Genomic DNA, 16,252 nt, shown 5'->3' on the forward strand with positions numbered 1-16,252 from the left:
AGTGTGAGTGGGGTTGTGAAGGGTGGGCAGCAGCCTGCCAGGTGAGCAAGGTGTGAGGGGGCATGTGTGCCAGGAAGGGACGACTGGCAAGGCCAGGGTGAGGCTGGGCCCTGCCTGCACTTCCCACCGTATTCTGTTCTAGAGGCTTCTAGTAAAGGCTGTTAATGGGCGGAGGCTCACGTCAGGGGGCAGAGCCGGGAGGTGAGAGAGCCAAGGGAGACTGGAAGTTTTACGTTCCAGAGACGTTGCAAGGTGATGGAAAGAAGAGGAAAGGGATGTGGGGTAGCCGTCCTCTGCCTGCTCACGAGCACTCCGCTTGCCACCGTGCTGCTTCCAGCGCCCATCTTTCTCTATCTGGAGACCCCCCGGAGACTCCACTTTGATCCTCGCTGTTCTTGCCCTTCCCCTGAAGTACAGTCGTCTCCTCCTTTCTCCGTCATTCCCATTGTCCCTGACTTACTATTCAAAAGCTAGTGGCTTCAAACGACAGCGCGTCTTAGCGTCTTAGGGTAGGACTGCGGGCAGCGTGTGGTGGGGACCCGGCTCTGCTCTACCACGTCAGGGCTCTGGCCAGTGGGCTGAGTGGCGAGGCCCGGGCTGCTTTTCTGTCTCCTCCACCCAGCCTCCTGAGTGGGGAGGGCTGGAGCCTGGCGGGAGCCTCTCCTCCACACGGCCTGGTGGCCTCAGCCTAGGCCTCAGCAGGCAGGCTTCTTCCCCAGCTGCCCGGCCTCCCCACCCAGCCCTGCTTTGCAGAGTGATCACAGGCCTCTCCCCTCCCTTCCCTGGAGCCCCTGCATCCCCCTGGAATGGGGGCTTAGCCTAGAGCAGCGCTTCCCCAAATCTGCGCCTCTGAACCCCAGGTCCATGGAACGGAAATGGGTGTGATGTATAGAAAGGGAGTTCCATAGCCCAACAAGTTAAGCTAAGCTCAGAGGGAAGGCAGTGAATATAAATCTCAAACATCTGATCCCAGCACAGCCAGCAGTGGGGACCTGTCTGAGTGCTCTCCAGGTGTTCCCTGGGGACTCGGCCCTGGCACCCCTGCCCTCCTGGACCGCATCCCACTGCATCCCCGCTGGCCGCCCCGCCCCAGCCTCCCTGCTGTCCAGGTGGAGTGGGCAGGGGCTGCGGTGACCCTGTGGCACAGGCACGGCTCCCTCGGATCCCTCGGATCTCACCGGCGCATCTGGAGTTCTGCGTGGAAAGTGGCTCAGGCTTCCGGTGCCACTCTGCTTTAAGCTGGCGACCGCTGTCCAGGGTGGTGCCCAGCATTCTGGCCTCTGCCGTCCAACCCTTCCCTCTCTCTGCTCAGTGGCCCTGTGTCCTCCGGGCATCAACCCTAATGCCACCTCCTCGCCTGACCACCCACTGCCAGTTGCTCATTTTATTTTCTGGTGGTGCCTCCAATATCTGAACCTAGCCTGGTGTTTACGTCCAACTACCTGCTCTGGTGCTACCTGAGAGCCCCGTCCAGCCCGCTCACAACGGCTTCCAAAGCCTGTGCCTGTAATTTGGGCGAATGTGTAGAGTGAGCAACCAAAGGGCTGAGGGAGCAGCGAAGGGAGCCCCTCACTAGGACTCTGTTCTCTCTGTGTCTCTTAAAATAGCTCACTCGCGGCCGGGCGCAGTGGCTCACACCTGTAATCCCAGCACCTTGGAAGGCCGAGGTGGGTGGATCACTTGAGGTCAGGAGTTCTAGATCAGCCTGGCCAACATGGCAAAACCCTGTCTCTACTAAAAACTACAAAAATTAGCCGGGCGTGGAGGTGGGCACCCGTAATCCCAGCTACTTGGGAGGCTGAGACAGGAGAATCCCTTGAAACCGGGAGGCGGAGGTTGCAGTGAGCCAAGATCATGCCACTGCACTCCAGACAGAGTGAGACTCAAAAAAAAAATAGCTCACTCGCCCCACTGGCAGGCTGAGACCTGCAATCACTCCAGCTGCACCCTGAGTGAGCTCACACAAGAGAGAACTTTCTGGCCAGGCACGGTGGCTCACGCCTGTAATCTCAGCACTTTGGGAGGCCAAGGCGAATGGCTTACTTGAACCCAGAAGTTCAAGACCAGCCTGGGCAACATGGTGAAACCCGGTGTCTACAACAAAATACAAAAATTAGCCTGGTGTGGTGGTGTGCGCCTGTAGTCCCAGATACTTGGGAAGCTGAGATGGGAGGATCACTCGAGCCGGGGAGATGGAGGTTGCAGTGAGCCGGGATTGCGCCAGGGCACTCCAGTCTGGGTGACAGAGCGAGACCCTGTCTTAAAAAAATTTTTTTTAAAGAGAACGTTCTGACAGCCAGAGTCAGGTGGGGGCAGGAGGGAGGGGGTGGCCCTGTGCCTGTCAGTGTTTCAGCCGTGGAGTTGCGACCAAGTCTGGGCGTGCTTGGGATTTATATTCACCGCCATCCCTCAGCTTAGCTTAACTTGTTGGTCTATGGAACCCCCTTTCTATACATCACACCCATTTCTATTCCATGGACCTGGGGTTCAGAGGCGCAGATTTAGGGAAAAGCTGCTCTAGGCTAAGCCCCCATTCCAGGGGGATGCAGGGAGTCCAGGGAAGGGAGGGGAGAGGCCTGTGATCACTCCGCAAAATAGGGCTGGGTGGGGAGGCCAGGCAGCTGGGGAAGAAACCTGCCACGTCTGGGAGGACCGGTTGGTCCTCAGAGGACCTGGCAGCAGCAAAGGCAGACACTGGCCCAGGCGGTGGTGATCGGTGGTGATGTGCCCACAAAAGCGGCCACCACCCCATCCTCCTCGATGCCCTGTTTCTCCATCCTCCATGTCCTGATCCACTGGGGCTGAGGCGTGAGACTTGGTGCCCACGGGAGGCATTTCATACATGTGTTCACCAGCCCACAGTTAGGGGCCCCTGCCCAGAGCAGCCGGCGGGTGAGGATGCGGGCAGCCTGGAGAGGGCACCTCAATCGGGGAGGTGCAGGCGGAGGGAGGTCCCGGTGCCCGAGGGCCCTGAGAGTGTCTGGACCCGGCAAGTGTGTGACACGGGCACTATGACAGGAGCACTGTGTGGCCAGAGTGTGGCACAGGGCATCCAGTGTGATTGTATTCCCGGCAACCCTGAGCACAAAGCAAGGAGCAGGAGATGTGTGGCGACAGCAAGGGACCCGCCAGTTTCCACTGGGTGGCCCACTCAGGGTCCCATGGAGGCTGACCAGGAGGGCAGGGACCCAAGACCACAGATGTAGCAGAGAAGACTGTGGGTTCCAGAAAAGCAGGCAGCACCAGGCAGTGGAAAACAGCCAGCCCCTTGGGGCTCAGGTCACCCCCCAGCACTGCTGGTGACCAGTGGCCCAGGTCCTCCAGACAGTGCTGTGCTTGCTGGCACGGAGGCCTGGTCCAACCGAGGGGTGGGCAGCCCTGGGGCAAACTGGAGCTGCCAGTGGACAGCAAACAGGACACTGAAGGGACTTCCTTCTGTCCTGTGAAGAGCAGACAAAGAACCAGAGATGCTGAGCGTGGACAGAGGCTGCCCAAGGACCAGGGCAGGGCAGCAGTCTTGTGCCACGACCTGGGCAACAGGGACGTTGCCTGCCCGGCAGCACATTCGGGAGGACGGCTATGCCTAGAGGAGAGGGGCGTCAGCTGAGCCAGGATGGTGAGGGCGGCACAGGCAGGTGGCAGGGGCTCCTGGGCTGGCGTTACTGTTTCTCACAGTGCCCACCACGGTCCTTCACAGCCAGGTCCGCCGTGCCTCTCCTCTCGTTCCTCCACTCTCTGTTCACCTGGGCCGTCCCTGCCCTTCTTGGTCTCCTGCTGGAGTCCATGCTGATATCTGCTGGGCTGTCCCTCAGTCTGGCCCACCTGACACTCTGGAGACAAGTGACTGTCTCCCCTGTGAGACTGGCACCAGGGGCAGGACATGGCCTCTCTGCCTCCTGCGGGGCCCACCCTGGCTGCTGCATGCTGCCACTAACATGTCCCCAGTTCTGGAAGCCTCCTGTCCCTCCTCTTGTCACCCAACTCCTGCCTTCCCTGAAAGTCCCTTCCCGCTTCCAGCCTGCCGGGGTCAACTTGGTCAGCGTCCATTCCAGCCCCAACGACCAGATGCTGTGGGTGCTTGACAGCAGGTGGAACGTGCACGTGCGGACCGGGATCACCGAGGAGATGCCTGTGGGGACTGCCTGGGAGCACGTGCCAGGTAGGAGCCCGAAGACAGGGCCTGCGGTGCTGGCCAGCCGGGTCTGCCATCACTGGGGACTGCTGGGCACTCCCTCCAGGCTGCTGTCTGTGACGCAGCCTGGTCCCCACCACACTGCAGCCTTTGTGCTGGGGCTGTGCTGTTGCCGCTGCTTCCTGGACCGGGGGACAAGCCTCCAGTCATGTTCCTTGTTGGGGGAACCCAGGCCGTCCTGCTGGTGCTTTCGTGGGAGGGTGGTTTGCACACTGCCCAGGCTCTTCTGTCCTTTGACTTCTGGCTTTTGGTGGCTTTGCTGGCCCTGCCAACTGGGTGTCCTTTCCCTCGGCTCCTGCCCCAAGCCCAGCCCAGCATGGGCACTCCATCCCTGCAGGGACCCTGGTGGAGGAGGGCAGCGTCACAAGATGGGCTCGGGAAGCAGTGGCCCATCCCGTCCACGGCAGGGGCTCAGGAGGGGCCCTGTCTGCCCACAGGGTTGCAGGCCTGCCAGCTGGCGCTGAGCACCAGGACTGTGTGGGCCCGCTGTCCAAACGGAGACCTCGCCCGGCGGTATGGCATCACAGACAAGAACCCCGCCGGAGACTACTGGAAGAAAATTCCCGGCAATGTGTCATGTTTCACAGGCAGGTGCCAGGGGCCGTGGGCTCAAGGCTGTTGTTCCCTTGGGGTTCCCAGGGCTCCTGTGGACCATGTCGGGGGGCTCTCAAAGAAGCTGCCCCCACTGGGCTCCACTCTCCCAAAGCAAGAACTGAGGGCAAAGCAGGAGTGTGTCCCAAGGAGGGAAGGGGCTGGACACCTGGGCTCTGCCAGAGTCTCCTGGGCAAGGACAGGGTGCTGTTGACATCCACTTACAGCTGAAGGTACGAAGTTCACATGGAGATGGTGGCTTGTCCAGGGTCCCCCACCTAGAATGCGGCAAGCCCAGACCTGCGCCCAAGCTCCTAGTGCCATCTGTGCCCACCCCACAGTCTGTGTGATTGACAAGTACGTGATTGGCTCTTGTCCCTGCAGTGACTGCGTCAGATGAGCTGTGGGCTGTGGGCCCGCCCGGCTACCTCCTCCGACGGCTGACAAAGACGTTCAGCCACTCGCATGGCACCCAGAAGAGCAGCCAGGCTGCCATGCCCCACCCTGAGGATCTGGAGGACGAGTGGGAGGTCATCTGAAGGAGCCCTGGCAGAGTCACGCGGAGGGGCCAGGCATCTGTGGTGGGCACAGTGGCTTCGGTGTCACTCCCTGGTGGACGTGCTGCCTCGACACTTGTCCAGACACCTCTGGCCAGGTTGGACCTGCACACTTACTTTCATCTATGTTGGTTTCTGTCTCGTTCCAGAACCCACAGCCTCCACCCGTGGCTGGCGCAATTGCTGCAGCAGTGGAGTTCAGGACAGTGGCGACTGCCCGGCTGCATGCTCTCCGATTACCCGCGTGCTGCCGTCCTGGTCTCATCCACAGATAGCTCCAGCTTTTGTTGCTGGGAGTGGTCTCCGGAGGCCTCCCAGAGCCAAGGGCAGCCGGGCAGCTGGTTTGGCCCAGGGCCTCTTTCCACCTGAGTAGCCCCAGGGCCAGGTGGAGCCAAAGGTCAGCTCTCTGCAGCGCAGGATGTGCTCGGTGATGGCTTCGTCCCATCACAGGGGGTGTCCCCCCAGAGACAAAGCTGCAGAGCACATTCCACGCCAGACACTCTGGCCAGGAAGCCGAGGCTGGGCCTGAGAGGAGAGCACTGGCCATGCCACACGCACATGCACACCATACCACACAACACACCTCACCTCACCACACCACACCACACCTCACCTCACCTCACAACACACACCACACAACACATACCACGCCACACCACACCTCACACCACACACCACACCACACTTCACACCACAGAACATATCACACCTCACCTCACCACACAACATACCACACAACACACACACCACACCTCACCTCACCTCACAACACACACCACACAACACATACCACGCCACACCACACCTCACACCACACACCACACCACACTTCACACCACAGAACATATCACACCTCACCTCACCACACAACATACCACACAACACACACCACACCACACCTCACCTCACAACACACACCACACAACACATACCACGCCACACCACACCTCACACCACACACCACACCACACTTCACACCACAACATATCACACCTCACCTCACCACACAACATACCACACAACACACACCACACCACACCTCACCTCACCTCACAACACACACCACACAACACATACCACGCCACACCACACCTCACACCACACACCACACCACACTTCACACCACAGAACATATCACACCTCCTCTCACCACACAACATACCACACAACACACACCACACCACACCTCACCTCACCACACAACATACCACACAACACACACCACACCACACCTCACCTCACCTCACAACACACACCACACAACACATACCACGCCACACCACACCTCACACCACACACCACACCACACTTCACACCACAGAACATATCACACCTCCTCTCACCACACAACATACCACACAACACACACCACACCACACCTCACCTCACCACACAACATACCACACAACACACACCACACCACACCTCACCTCACCACACAACACACACCACACAACACATACCACACCACACCACACCTCACCTCACACCACAGAACACACCACACTTCACCTCACCACACAACACACCACACCACACCTCACACCACACACCACACCACACTTCACACCACAGATCACACTTCACCTCACCACACAACATACCACACAACACACACCACACCACACCTCACCTCACCACACAACACACCTCACCTCACCATACCTCACCACACAACACACCACACCACACCACACCTCACACCACACACCACACCACACTTCACACCACAGAACATATCACACCTCACCTCACCACACAACGTACCACACCACACAACACACACACCACCACACCACACCACACCTCACCTCACAACACACACCACACAACACACACCACACCACACCACACCTCACCTCACCTCACACCACAGAACACACCACACTTCACCTCACCACACAACACACCACACAACACACACACCACACCACACCTCATACCACACACCACACCACACTTCACACCACAGAACATACCACACCTCACCTCACCACACAACATACCACACAACACACACCACACCACACCTCACCTCACCACACAACACACACCACACAACACACCTCTCCACACACCACACCACACCTCACCACACAACACACCTCACCTCACCACACAACACACACCACACAACGCACCTCACCACACAACACACCACACCTCATCTCACCACACACCACACCTCACCACACAACACACCACACCACCTCACATACCACACACCTCACCTCACAACACACACACCACACCACACCGCACAACACACACACCACACCACACCTCACCACACCACACACCTCACACCACAGAACACACCACATAACACCTCACACCACAGAACACACACCACACAACACACCACACCACACACCTCACCTCACAACACACACACCACACCTCACCACACCACACCACACCTCACCACACCACACACCTCACCACACAACACACCACACCACACCTCACACCACAGAACACACCACACTGCACAACACACCACACCTCACCTCACAACACACACACCACACCTCACCACACCACACACACACCACACAACACACCACACCTCACACCTCACAACACACCACACCTCACCACACCTCACATCACACCTCACCTCACAACACACACACCACACCTCACCACACCACACCTCACCTCACAACACACACCACACCACACCTCACATCACACAACACACCACAGCAAACCACACAACATACCACACCTCACCACACCTCACAACACACACACCTCACATCACACAACACACCACATCTCACCACACAACACACCACACCTCACCACACCTCACCCCACACCACACCTCACCACACCTCACACCACACCACACCTCACCACACAGCACACCACACCTCACCACACCTCACCCCACACCACACCTCACCACACAGCACACCACACCTCACCACACCTCACCACACAGCACACCTCACCACACACTACACCTCACCACACACCACACCTCACCTCACACCACACCTCACACCTCACCACACCTCACCTCACACCACACCTCACACCTCACCACACCTCACACCACACCACACCTCACACCACACCACACCTCACACCTCACCACACCTCACACCACACCACACCTCACCACACAGCACACCACACCTCACCACACCTCACCACACAGCACACCTCACCACACACTACACCTCACCACACACCACACCTCACCTCACACCACACACCACACCTCTCACCACATACACCACACCTCACCACACCTCACCGCACCTCACATCTCACAACACAACACACCTCACCACATACCACACACCTCATACCTCACAACACACCACACCACACAACACACCTCACCACACCTCACACCTCACCTCACACCACACCTCACCACACCACACCTCACCACACCACACCTCACACCTCACCACACCACACCTCACCATACCACATCACACCTCACCACACCACATCACACCACACCACACCTCACCACACTACACCTCACCACACCACATCACACCTCACCACACCAGATCACACCTCACCACACCACATCACACCTCACCACACTACACCTCACCACACCACATCACACCTCACCACACCACATCACACCTCACCACACCACATCACACTACACCACACCTCACCACACCACACCTCACCACATCACATCGCATCACACCACATCGCATCACACCACATCACATCACATCACACCACACCACACCTCACCACACCTCACCTCACCACACCACACCTCACACCACACCACACCACACCACATCTCACCTCGCTGCCCGCACACGACGCAGGCTGCCCGCCTCCTGGAGAGCACACTTCAGCTGAAACAGTAAAGCCTGATGGGTGCAAATGGAACCTGGACGTGTGCATGTGTGTCCCAGGCAGGGACGGCACAGGAGGGTGCATGGGGCGTGGGGAGCTGAGCCAGGGTCGCTCACTCAGAAATGTCTTTGGAATGGTATTTAATGCTGCTGGCAGACATCCTAAAACCAGATGCATCCTCAGAAGATGAGTCTACTAATTATTGCCTTTTTTGTTTGTTGTATTACAAACCTGCATAAAATACCTCATTTCAAATCAAATCTTACAAATTTAGAAGAGAGATGTATTTTCCGAAAATAGTGGAAGGCCTTTGTTCCTTCCCGGGTTTGTCCTGAGCCTGCACTGTCCTCGCCTGCAGCCTCGGAGGGACGGGCATCCCCACACAGACTTGACTGGCAGGGCGGGCCCGGGACCTGCGGGCTGGCTCCGAGTGGCAGCGCATGCCTGCTGCAGAGTATGGGTTGACACTCGACAAGTTGAAATCAGTGCCTCTATGGATGGCTGCCCCTTCAGACAATGGGCAGTGCCCACCCCGCCCACTGGCATCTGCGTGGGAGGGTTAGGCCGCCCTACCACACATCCCGCCCCCTCCCAGAGGCAGCTGCAGGACAGGACACCAGGCTAGCTGCTTTTTTTAGACTGCCTCTGGCCCAGGCCCAGTCCTCGGTGTCAGGGAGCCCCCAGGCCACAGGTGGAGGGTGATAAATTATGTTCCCTGACAGGACCCAGCCAGCTACATAGGTGGAGGTTTTCCATGTCCAAATGAGGTCAAGATGCCGAAATCCCAGATCTGACTTCTCACTTCCCTTTTCTAGAACCTTTTGTAAAAGTTGGTGGCAGCAGAGGCAGCCCCAGGCCGGGCTGCACCTCTCTGTGTCTGTTGTGCCTTGCCCGGCGCCTCACGGATGGCAAAGCTCTCCTCACCCACGGGACTGTAGTGCAATTAAACCCACGTCTAGGTGATGCTTTTAAACTTGTAGCTTCGTGCTTTGTACAGTTTTCTTTCTGGTTTTAATTTTTAGTTGTGCTTTGAGTCAGTGCAATAAACTAGACTTTTTCCAAACCTGGTCGAGTGTGCTGCCTGAGCTGTGAGAAGTGCCCTCAGCCAACGCTCATGAGGGCAGTGCAAGGGAGAACCTGCCAGCCCAGCACCACCGCAGGCAGAGTGCGTCAGCAGACCTGTCCCGGCATGGCTGGTGTTGAAATACACACCGGTTTGCCCAAGTGGCTGTTACGGGGGAATGGCCACTCCAGAGCTGGCTGCCCCCCATGGTAGCCTCTGAGGAGGATGCTGTGGGGTGAGGTCCAGGGCTGCCTCCTCATGGAGCTGTGGGCAGGCATTGGAGGGGTTCAAGCCCCTGGTTCTACATCTCCAGCCAGCAAACGAAACCATATCACAGAAGTGCCCTGCTGGAAACTAGCACACGCAAAAGATGACGCCCAGAACAGCAGCAGGACACACCATGTACCAGGAAATGACCTCAGCAAGAAACCTCAGGCCATGTGAAGAGCGGCAAAGCTTTCCAGAAGGCATAAAAGGAAACTTGAATAAAGGAAGATCTGTTCCACATTCCTGGATGGAGGACTACACACATTATGGAAAGACCTCATTCTTTCCAAAGGAATTTATAGGTGTAGCTTGATTTTACTTCCAATCCCCACTGGGATTGTTTTGTTGGGGCAGGCAGGGAGGAATAATGTTAGTGCCCACAAATGCCCATGACTGTGGCCAATGTGCTGCTCACCAGAGCCCTGCAAGGTGAAGTCTCATTAGCCCCTTGAGACTCAGAGAGGTTAGGTAGCTTGCTCAAGCTCACCCAGCACTGAGACTGGAAGCCAGCTCTGTAGAACTGCAGACCCTGTGCTGTTTCATGCCTCCTCACTGTTCCCTGTCACTCCTGGGAAGAAGAAACGGGTGAGAACTGCTAAGTGATGACAGGTGGAGCCGCAGCAGGGGCCACTCTATCGAATGGCAGGGCCCAGACCCTCGGAGGGCCAGGCAGCAGCCTAGCGAGGCCCACAGGGAGGAAGCAGAATGGAGGGGGCATCTCAGATGCGTTTAAGGAACGGCGGGGGGCAGGGGAGGTGTCACAACTAATGTGGCCACTGCTTCATTCTCTGGACAAAATAATATTAAATGGATTAAAGAATCTAAAACTAGTGGGGAAACTGATTTCTGGATGGCAAAGGCTTTCTAAACTCAAAAGTGATGGGACAAGCCACAGAGGAAAATAAGTATGTAGATTTGATTTCTCCAAAATGTAGAAATGCTGCTGGGCACAGTGACATGCACTTGTAGTCCCAGCTACTTGGGAGGCCAAGGCAGGAGGATTGCTTGAGCCCAGGAGTTTGAGACTGCAATGAACTATGATCACACCACTGTACTCCAGCCTTGGCGACAGAGCAAGACCTTGTTTCTCAAAAATAAATAAATAGAAGGAAATAAATGTAAAAATGCTGCAAATTAAAAACCTCAAAGAAGGGGAATAATTGCAACAAACGGGAATTGATGTTGAATATTTACCTTAAAAACTTATACAAACAATACTAGGAGTGCGCACGTATACAAAAATCGTAATGATACAGAGGTTAGCGTGGCCCCTGCGTAAGGATGACTCGCAAATTTGTGAAGCGTTCCATAAATATATGTATTAACTAAAAACCAATAGGAGGAGCACTTCAAGTCGAGTCTAAGGGCCCTTCACAGAAGCAGAAGGAACACTGGTCCAAACCCCCGGCACCCCAGAAGGAGAGGTGAGATGGGAGCAGCCTGGGAGCCCCCCATTGGCGCCGTCCTGCTGGGAAAGCCAGTCCTAAGAACAAGTCCTAAGTCAAGGAAAACAGTATAGCCTGTTTATAATTAGGAAGCACTTAAAACAGCCTGGCATTTGGGAACAGCCATGTTAACGGGAGCAAATTCCCCTCATGAAATAGCCTGCAGCTGTTAAGAAGCACGTGTGTGCAGAAAGCGGCCGTGCAGGACCTCACTGCGCCAGTGTGAAGTTCCCGGGCTTGGTCGTGAAAACGTGGTTCCGTAGGAAATCAGAGGGAGAAAGGGAGAGAAGGGGGAGGGAGACAACCCAAACGTTGGAGGGTATTTGTTGTAAGCTTCAAACTTTCGGCAGGTTTGAAATATTTCATAACTCCAGGGAGGAGGAGGAGGGGCGAAAAGAAACAAGTTCTCCACTTGTGATGAGCAGCTAGTCACAGTGGTTGCCTGGAGTATATGCCTTTTTGTATCCTTTGAATTTCCAGTCATGTAAATATATTATTTATTCCAAAAATAAATCAGATTTACATTTTAAAAATTCAGTTGTCTCTAACTACTCTTTGTTATCAAGGCTGGTTGAGTCAAATATCACAAAATAGACACCAATGACTTCTTAAAAATAATATTGACGGCCCGGCCGGCCGCAGTGGCTCACACCTGTAATCCCAGCACTTTGGGAGGCCGAGGCGGGCGAGGTCAGGAGATCGAGACCATCCTGGCTAAGAAGGTGAAAACCCCGTCTCTACTAAAAATACAAAAAATTAGCCGGGCGCGGTGGCGGCGCCTGTAGTCCCAGCTACTTGGGAGGCTGAGGTAGGAGAATGGCGTGAACCCAGGAGGCGGAGCTTGCAGTGAGCCGAGATCGCGCCACTGCACTCCAGCCTGGGCGACTAAGCGAGACTCCATCAAAAAAAAAAAATCATATGTACAAAGTACAGTGGGGGAAATGCTTATACTATAAGGTTAAAAAATACTAAATTGTATAACTGATCTGCTTTCATACATATATAAATATGCACAGAAAAAAAATGTAATATATATGTGCATAGAAAGACCTGGAAGAAACATACCCCAGAATGCTAGCAGTGCTTGTATGCGTGCAGATGACGCAGTCAGTTGGCACCTTTACTTGTACCGTGAGTGCTTAGGGGCCCCGCCTCCGGGAACCATGTGGGGTGGTGGGGCGCTTGAGACAGTGTTTCCCTGGCAGGGCCCTGCCACACCGTGGCCTGGACCTCTCTACTCAATCCCCAGTGTTCCACAGTGAGCATGAATTTTATAAGCAGAAAGAAATTACTTTCAAGAGCCAGGCGCGGTGGCTCACACCTGTAACCCCAGCCCTTTGGGAGGCTGAGGTGGGCGAATCACAAGGTAAGGAGTTTGAGACCTGCCTGGCTAACATGCTGAAACCAAGCCTCTGCTAAAAACAAAAATTAGCTGGGCGTGGTGGCAGGCACCTGTAATCCCAGCTACTCAGGAGGCTGAGGCAAGAGAATCGCTTGAACCCGGGAGGCAGAGGTTGCAGTGAGCTGAGACCACACCATTGCACTCCAGCCTGGATGACAGAGAGAGACGACATCTCAAAAATTAAATAAATAAACAAACAAATAAATAAACTTTTAAGAATCACCAATAGAAATCTGTCTTTCCCTCCATCTTTTTTTTGTTTGTTTGTTTCTTTTTTGAGACAGAGTGTTGCTCAGTCGCCCAGGCTGGAGTGCAGTGGCGCAATCTTGGCTCACTGCAACCTCCGCCTCCTGGGTTCAAGCAATTCTCCTGCCTCAGCCTCCTGAGTAGCTAGGAGTACAGGTACATGCCACCATGCCTGGCTAATTTTTGTATTTTTAGTAGAGACGGGTTTTCACTATGTTGGTCAGGCTGGTCTCAAACTCCTGACCTCGTGATCCACCCGCCTTGGCCTCCCAAAGCGCTGGAATTACAGGTGTGAGCCACTGTGCCCGGCCTTTCCCTCCATCTTGATTGCAGTGGTGATTACACACGTAGACATTCATCAGAACTCATCAAAGTATACACTTAAGACTGTGCATTTTATTACATGTAAGTAACACCTCAATCTGAAAAGTATCAGGGCAAAACCACACGCTGCAGAGGGGCAGGGCTCCTCCAGCAGTTACTTACTTCCCTTGAAACAGCAGCTCAAACATGGAGTAGTCTTCTGTGACTAAACTTCTTTTCCCTCCTCCTAACTTCCAGGAAGATCCTTGTTCTGAATAGGATTTGAGGTAATTTAACTGCTCTCAATACGGAATTTTAAAGTTGGTGAAGAAGTCGACGGAAGGGGAAGTCACAGTAGGAAAATCAAGGTACTATCGGGATGAAGTCAGCACGCAGAGCAAGCCCAGCAAGGCCCAGGCACCAGAAGGCCTTAGTCCCTGCCCACCTGAGTCCCTGCCCACCTTGCCCAGGCCAGCCAGACAACACGGACTGCCCTAGAAGGTCACCTCAGGGAGATGGGGGTGGTCTCTCACTGCTGGATATTGATGAGCCAGGAGGGCTAAGCCTTCACTATCCTCCCTAACAGACATTTGGGGTGCAGAAATGCTGATCCCTGAATAGAGTTGGGATTCAGGGTCCTTGGGAACACTGGGCACCTGGTGGGTGGGTGGAGGGGCAGGACTGGCTGCAGCTATGTTCCCTTAGAAACAGACTGGTGGAATTAACGAACTAAATAAATGAACCAAGGTGCTTTGCCCCCCCCAAAAAGTGAGTTTTGTTCTGCATGGAGCGACTGCCTTTGGGAAGCCACCAAGGCCACCTGCCAACAGGCAAAAGCTGTGCTGCTGTCTGCCTGGCTGCCTCCAGCCCTCCCAGTCCTGCAAGCTCATGGCCAGGACGATAAGGATGACAGGGGGTAACACCATGGTCCTCGCTGCCCTTCCTGGGGCAGGAGGGCCCAGAAGGCTGATAAGCCAAACCCAGGGCCGCCCTCGGCTGCTTATCTGCCCAGCACCTTTCCTCTAGGTCCTCTCCTCCCACCAGTGTGGGGGTCGGGAAGGGGGTTGCAAGGGGAAGGGGTTGTAGGGGGAGGGGGTCGCAGGGGGAGGGGGTTGCAGGGGAAAGGGGTTGCAGGGGGAGGGGGTTGCAGGGGGAAGTTCCTGAGCCACACATCCTTGGAGATTCAGTGGGAGTAGCTGTACCGGGAATCAGGCACCATTCTGCCATAAGGCTGCGTGAGAGCAACTGGCCAGCTTCCTCTGACTTCCCTGTCCCCTCACCCAAATGGATGACATCAGGAGCTAATGGCCCAGGCTGCCCTCCTGCTGCGGTGGCCATAATTCTTGCGGCAGGCCCGCCCTGCACTCCGCGGGCCAGCCTGGGTGCCTCATCCTGGTCACCTGGCAATGGGTTTCATGGGGCCCACTCTCCGTGCCCACAAGCCTGTGTCCTGCCTGGCCAGGCAAGGAGTCCCGGGGGCAGGCAGCTGCCTCACCCCCGCATGACCCCCCAGCCCAGGGGACTCAACGGTGCTGTCATCAAAGGGGCAGCTGTAGGTCTAGGGGGGACATGGAGGGGACTAGCTCTGGGCCTCTGGTGTTGTGGGGCTGACCTATGGAGAACAGAGCTGGAGCTGGGGGGACATGAAGTCTGCATGTCTACAGCCCCAGCAAGGAGCCCAGGCTTTCTAGGCAGAAGCTGTTGGGGCATCAGGGCCCCATGGGCTCCCCAGGCCCAGCCCCTAAGAACCACGGCAGCTACACCACACCACTGTCTCCACTTCCATATCCTCCAAAGAGGTACCTCCCCCCTCCTATGGCATCTCCGATCTGAGGACCTGCCACCTCCCAGAGGACCAGAGGCCCTGATGCCCCAAGTCTTGGGCTTGGAAAGATGTTAATATCCACTGCCCCAAGTGCCAAGGTTCAGAAGCACTGGTCCAGGACACACAGCAGCAGGTAAGTGGAGACCTCACTCCAGCCTACAGTCTGGGCTCCATCACTATGCTCCCTCTCTATCCTTCCCTCCCCACAACCAGGGCTGTGTGCCTACCTAACACACCACACACTTCCCAGAAACAGGAGTCACATCCTTTTCAGGGCTGGTAGGGTGGCTGAAGACAGCCCAAAACCTCCTGAATGGAAAAACGTTGATGGGGAGACTGAGGGCCAAGGTACAGGCCTGTCCAAGGTCACCCCCAGGGTGGCGGATCCAGGACTCCAGGCAAGATCTTCCTACTGTCCAGGCCTCTCCCCACCCTCTCTTGTGTGGCCCAGCACCCTGGACTCTTCCACGCCCAGGTGTGCTCCCCACAGGCACACTGGGGGCAGGGTAGGC

The 16,252-nt window shown here is 55.9% G+C and overlaps 2 protein-coding genes and 1 pseudogene across 9 annotated transcripts in view; all 3 read left to right on the plus strand.

Annotated features, from left to right (window-relative positions):
• TECPR2 (tectonin beta-propeller repeat containing 2) overlaps positions 1-6,453 on the plus strand; it is a 137,946-nt gene extending 131,493 nt beyond the window's left edge. For all 6 annotated transcript variants that reach the window (XM_045397017.3, XM_073998287.1, XM_045397019.3 and 3 more), the window contains 3 exons: positions 4,018-4,159; positions 4,630-4,779; positions 5,168-6,453. In XM_045397017.3, coding sequence (XP_045252952.1) covers positions 4,018-4,159; positions 4,630-4,779; positions 5,168-5,322 — 447 coding nt within the window. In that variant the 3' untranslated portion in view covers positions 5,323-6,453. The remainder of the gene's footprint in view (positions 1-4,017; positions 4,160-4,629; positions 4,780-5,167) is intronic.
• On the plus strand, positions 5,864-11,622 carry LOC135964455 (uncharacterized). 3 transcript variants are annotated; one of them, XM_065518516.2, is made up of 3 exons: positions 5,864-7,955; positions 7,997-8,312; positions 8,549-10,252. In XM_065518516.2, the coding sequence occupies exons 1-3, from the start codon at positions 5,886-5,888 to the stop codon at positions 9,190-9,192; spliced, it is 3,030 nt and encodes a 1,009-aa protein (XP_065374588.1). In that variant the 5' UTR covers positions 5,864-5,885; the 3' UTR covers positions 9,193-10,252. The 3 variants fall into 3 exon arrangements, with proteins under 3 accessions (XP_065374588.1, XP_065374586.1, XP_065374587.1); XM_065518514.2 differs by having other exon boundaries at positions 7,997-11,622; XM_065518515.2 differs by having other exon boundaries at positions 5,864-8,312.
• Positions 11,623-11,742: 120 nt separating this feature from the next.
• On the plus strand, positions 11,743-11,835 carry LOC123574785 (U6 spliceosomal RNA; annotated as a pseudogene).
• Positions 11,836-16,252: the final 4,417 nt, after the last annotated feature.

The sequence above is a fragment of the Macaca fascicularis genome, chromosome 7 (assembly GCF_037993035.2).
Source record: "Macaca fascicularis isolate 582-1 chromosome 7, T2T-MFA8v1.1".
NCBI classification, from domain to species: domain Eukaryota; kingdom Metazoa; phylum Chordata; class Mammalia; order Primates; family Cercopithecidae; genus Macaca; species Macaca fascicularis.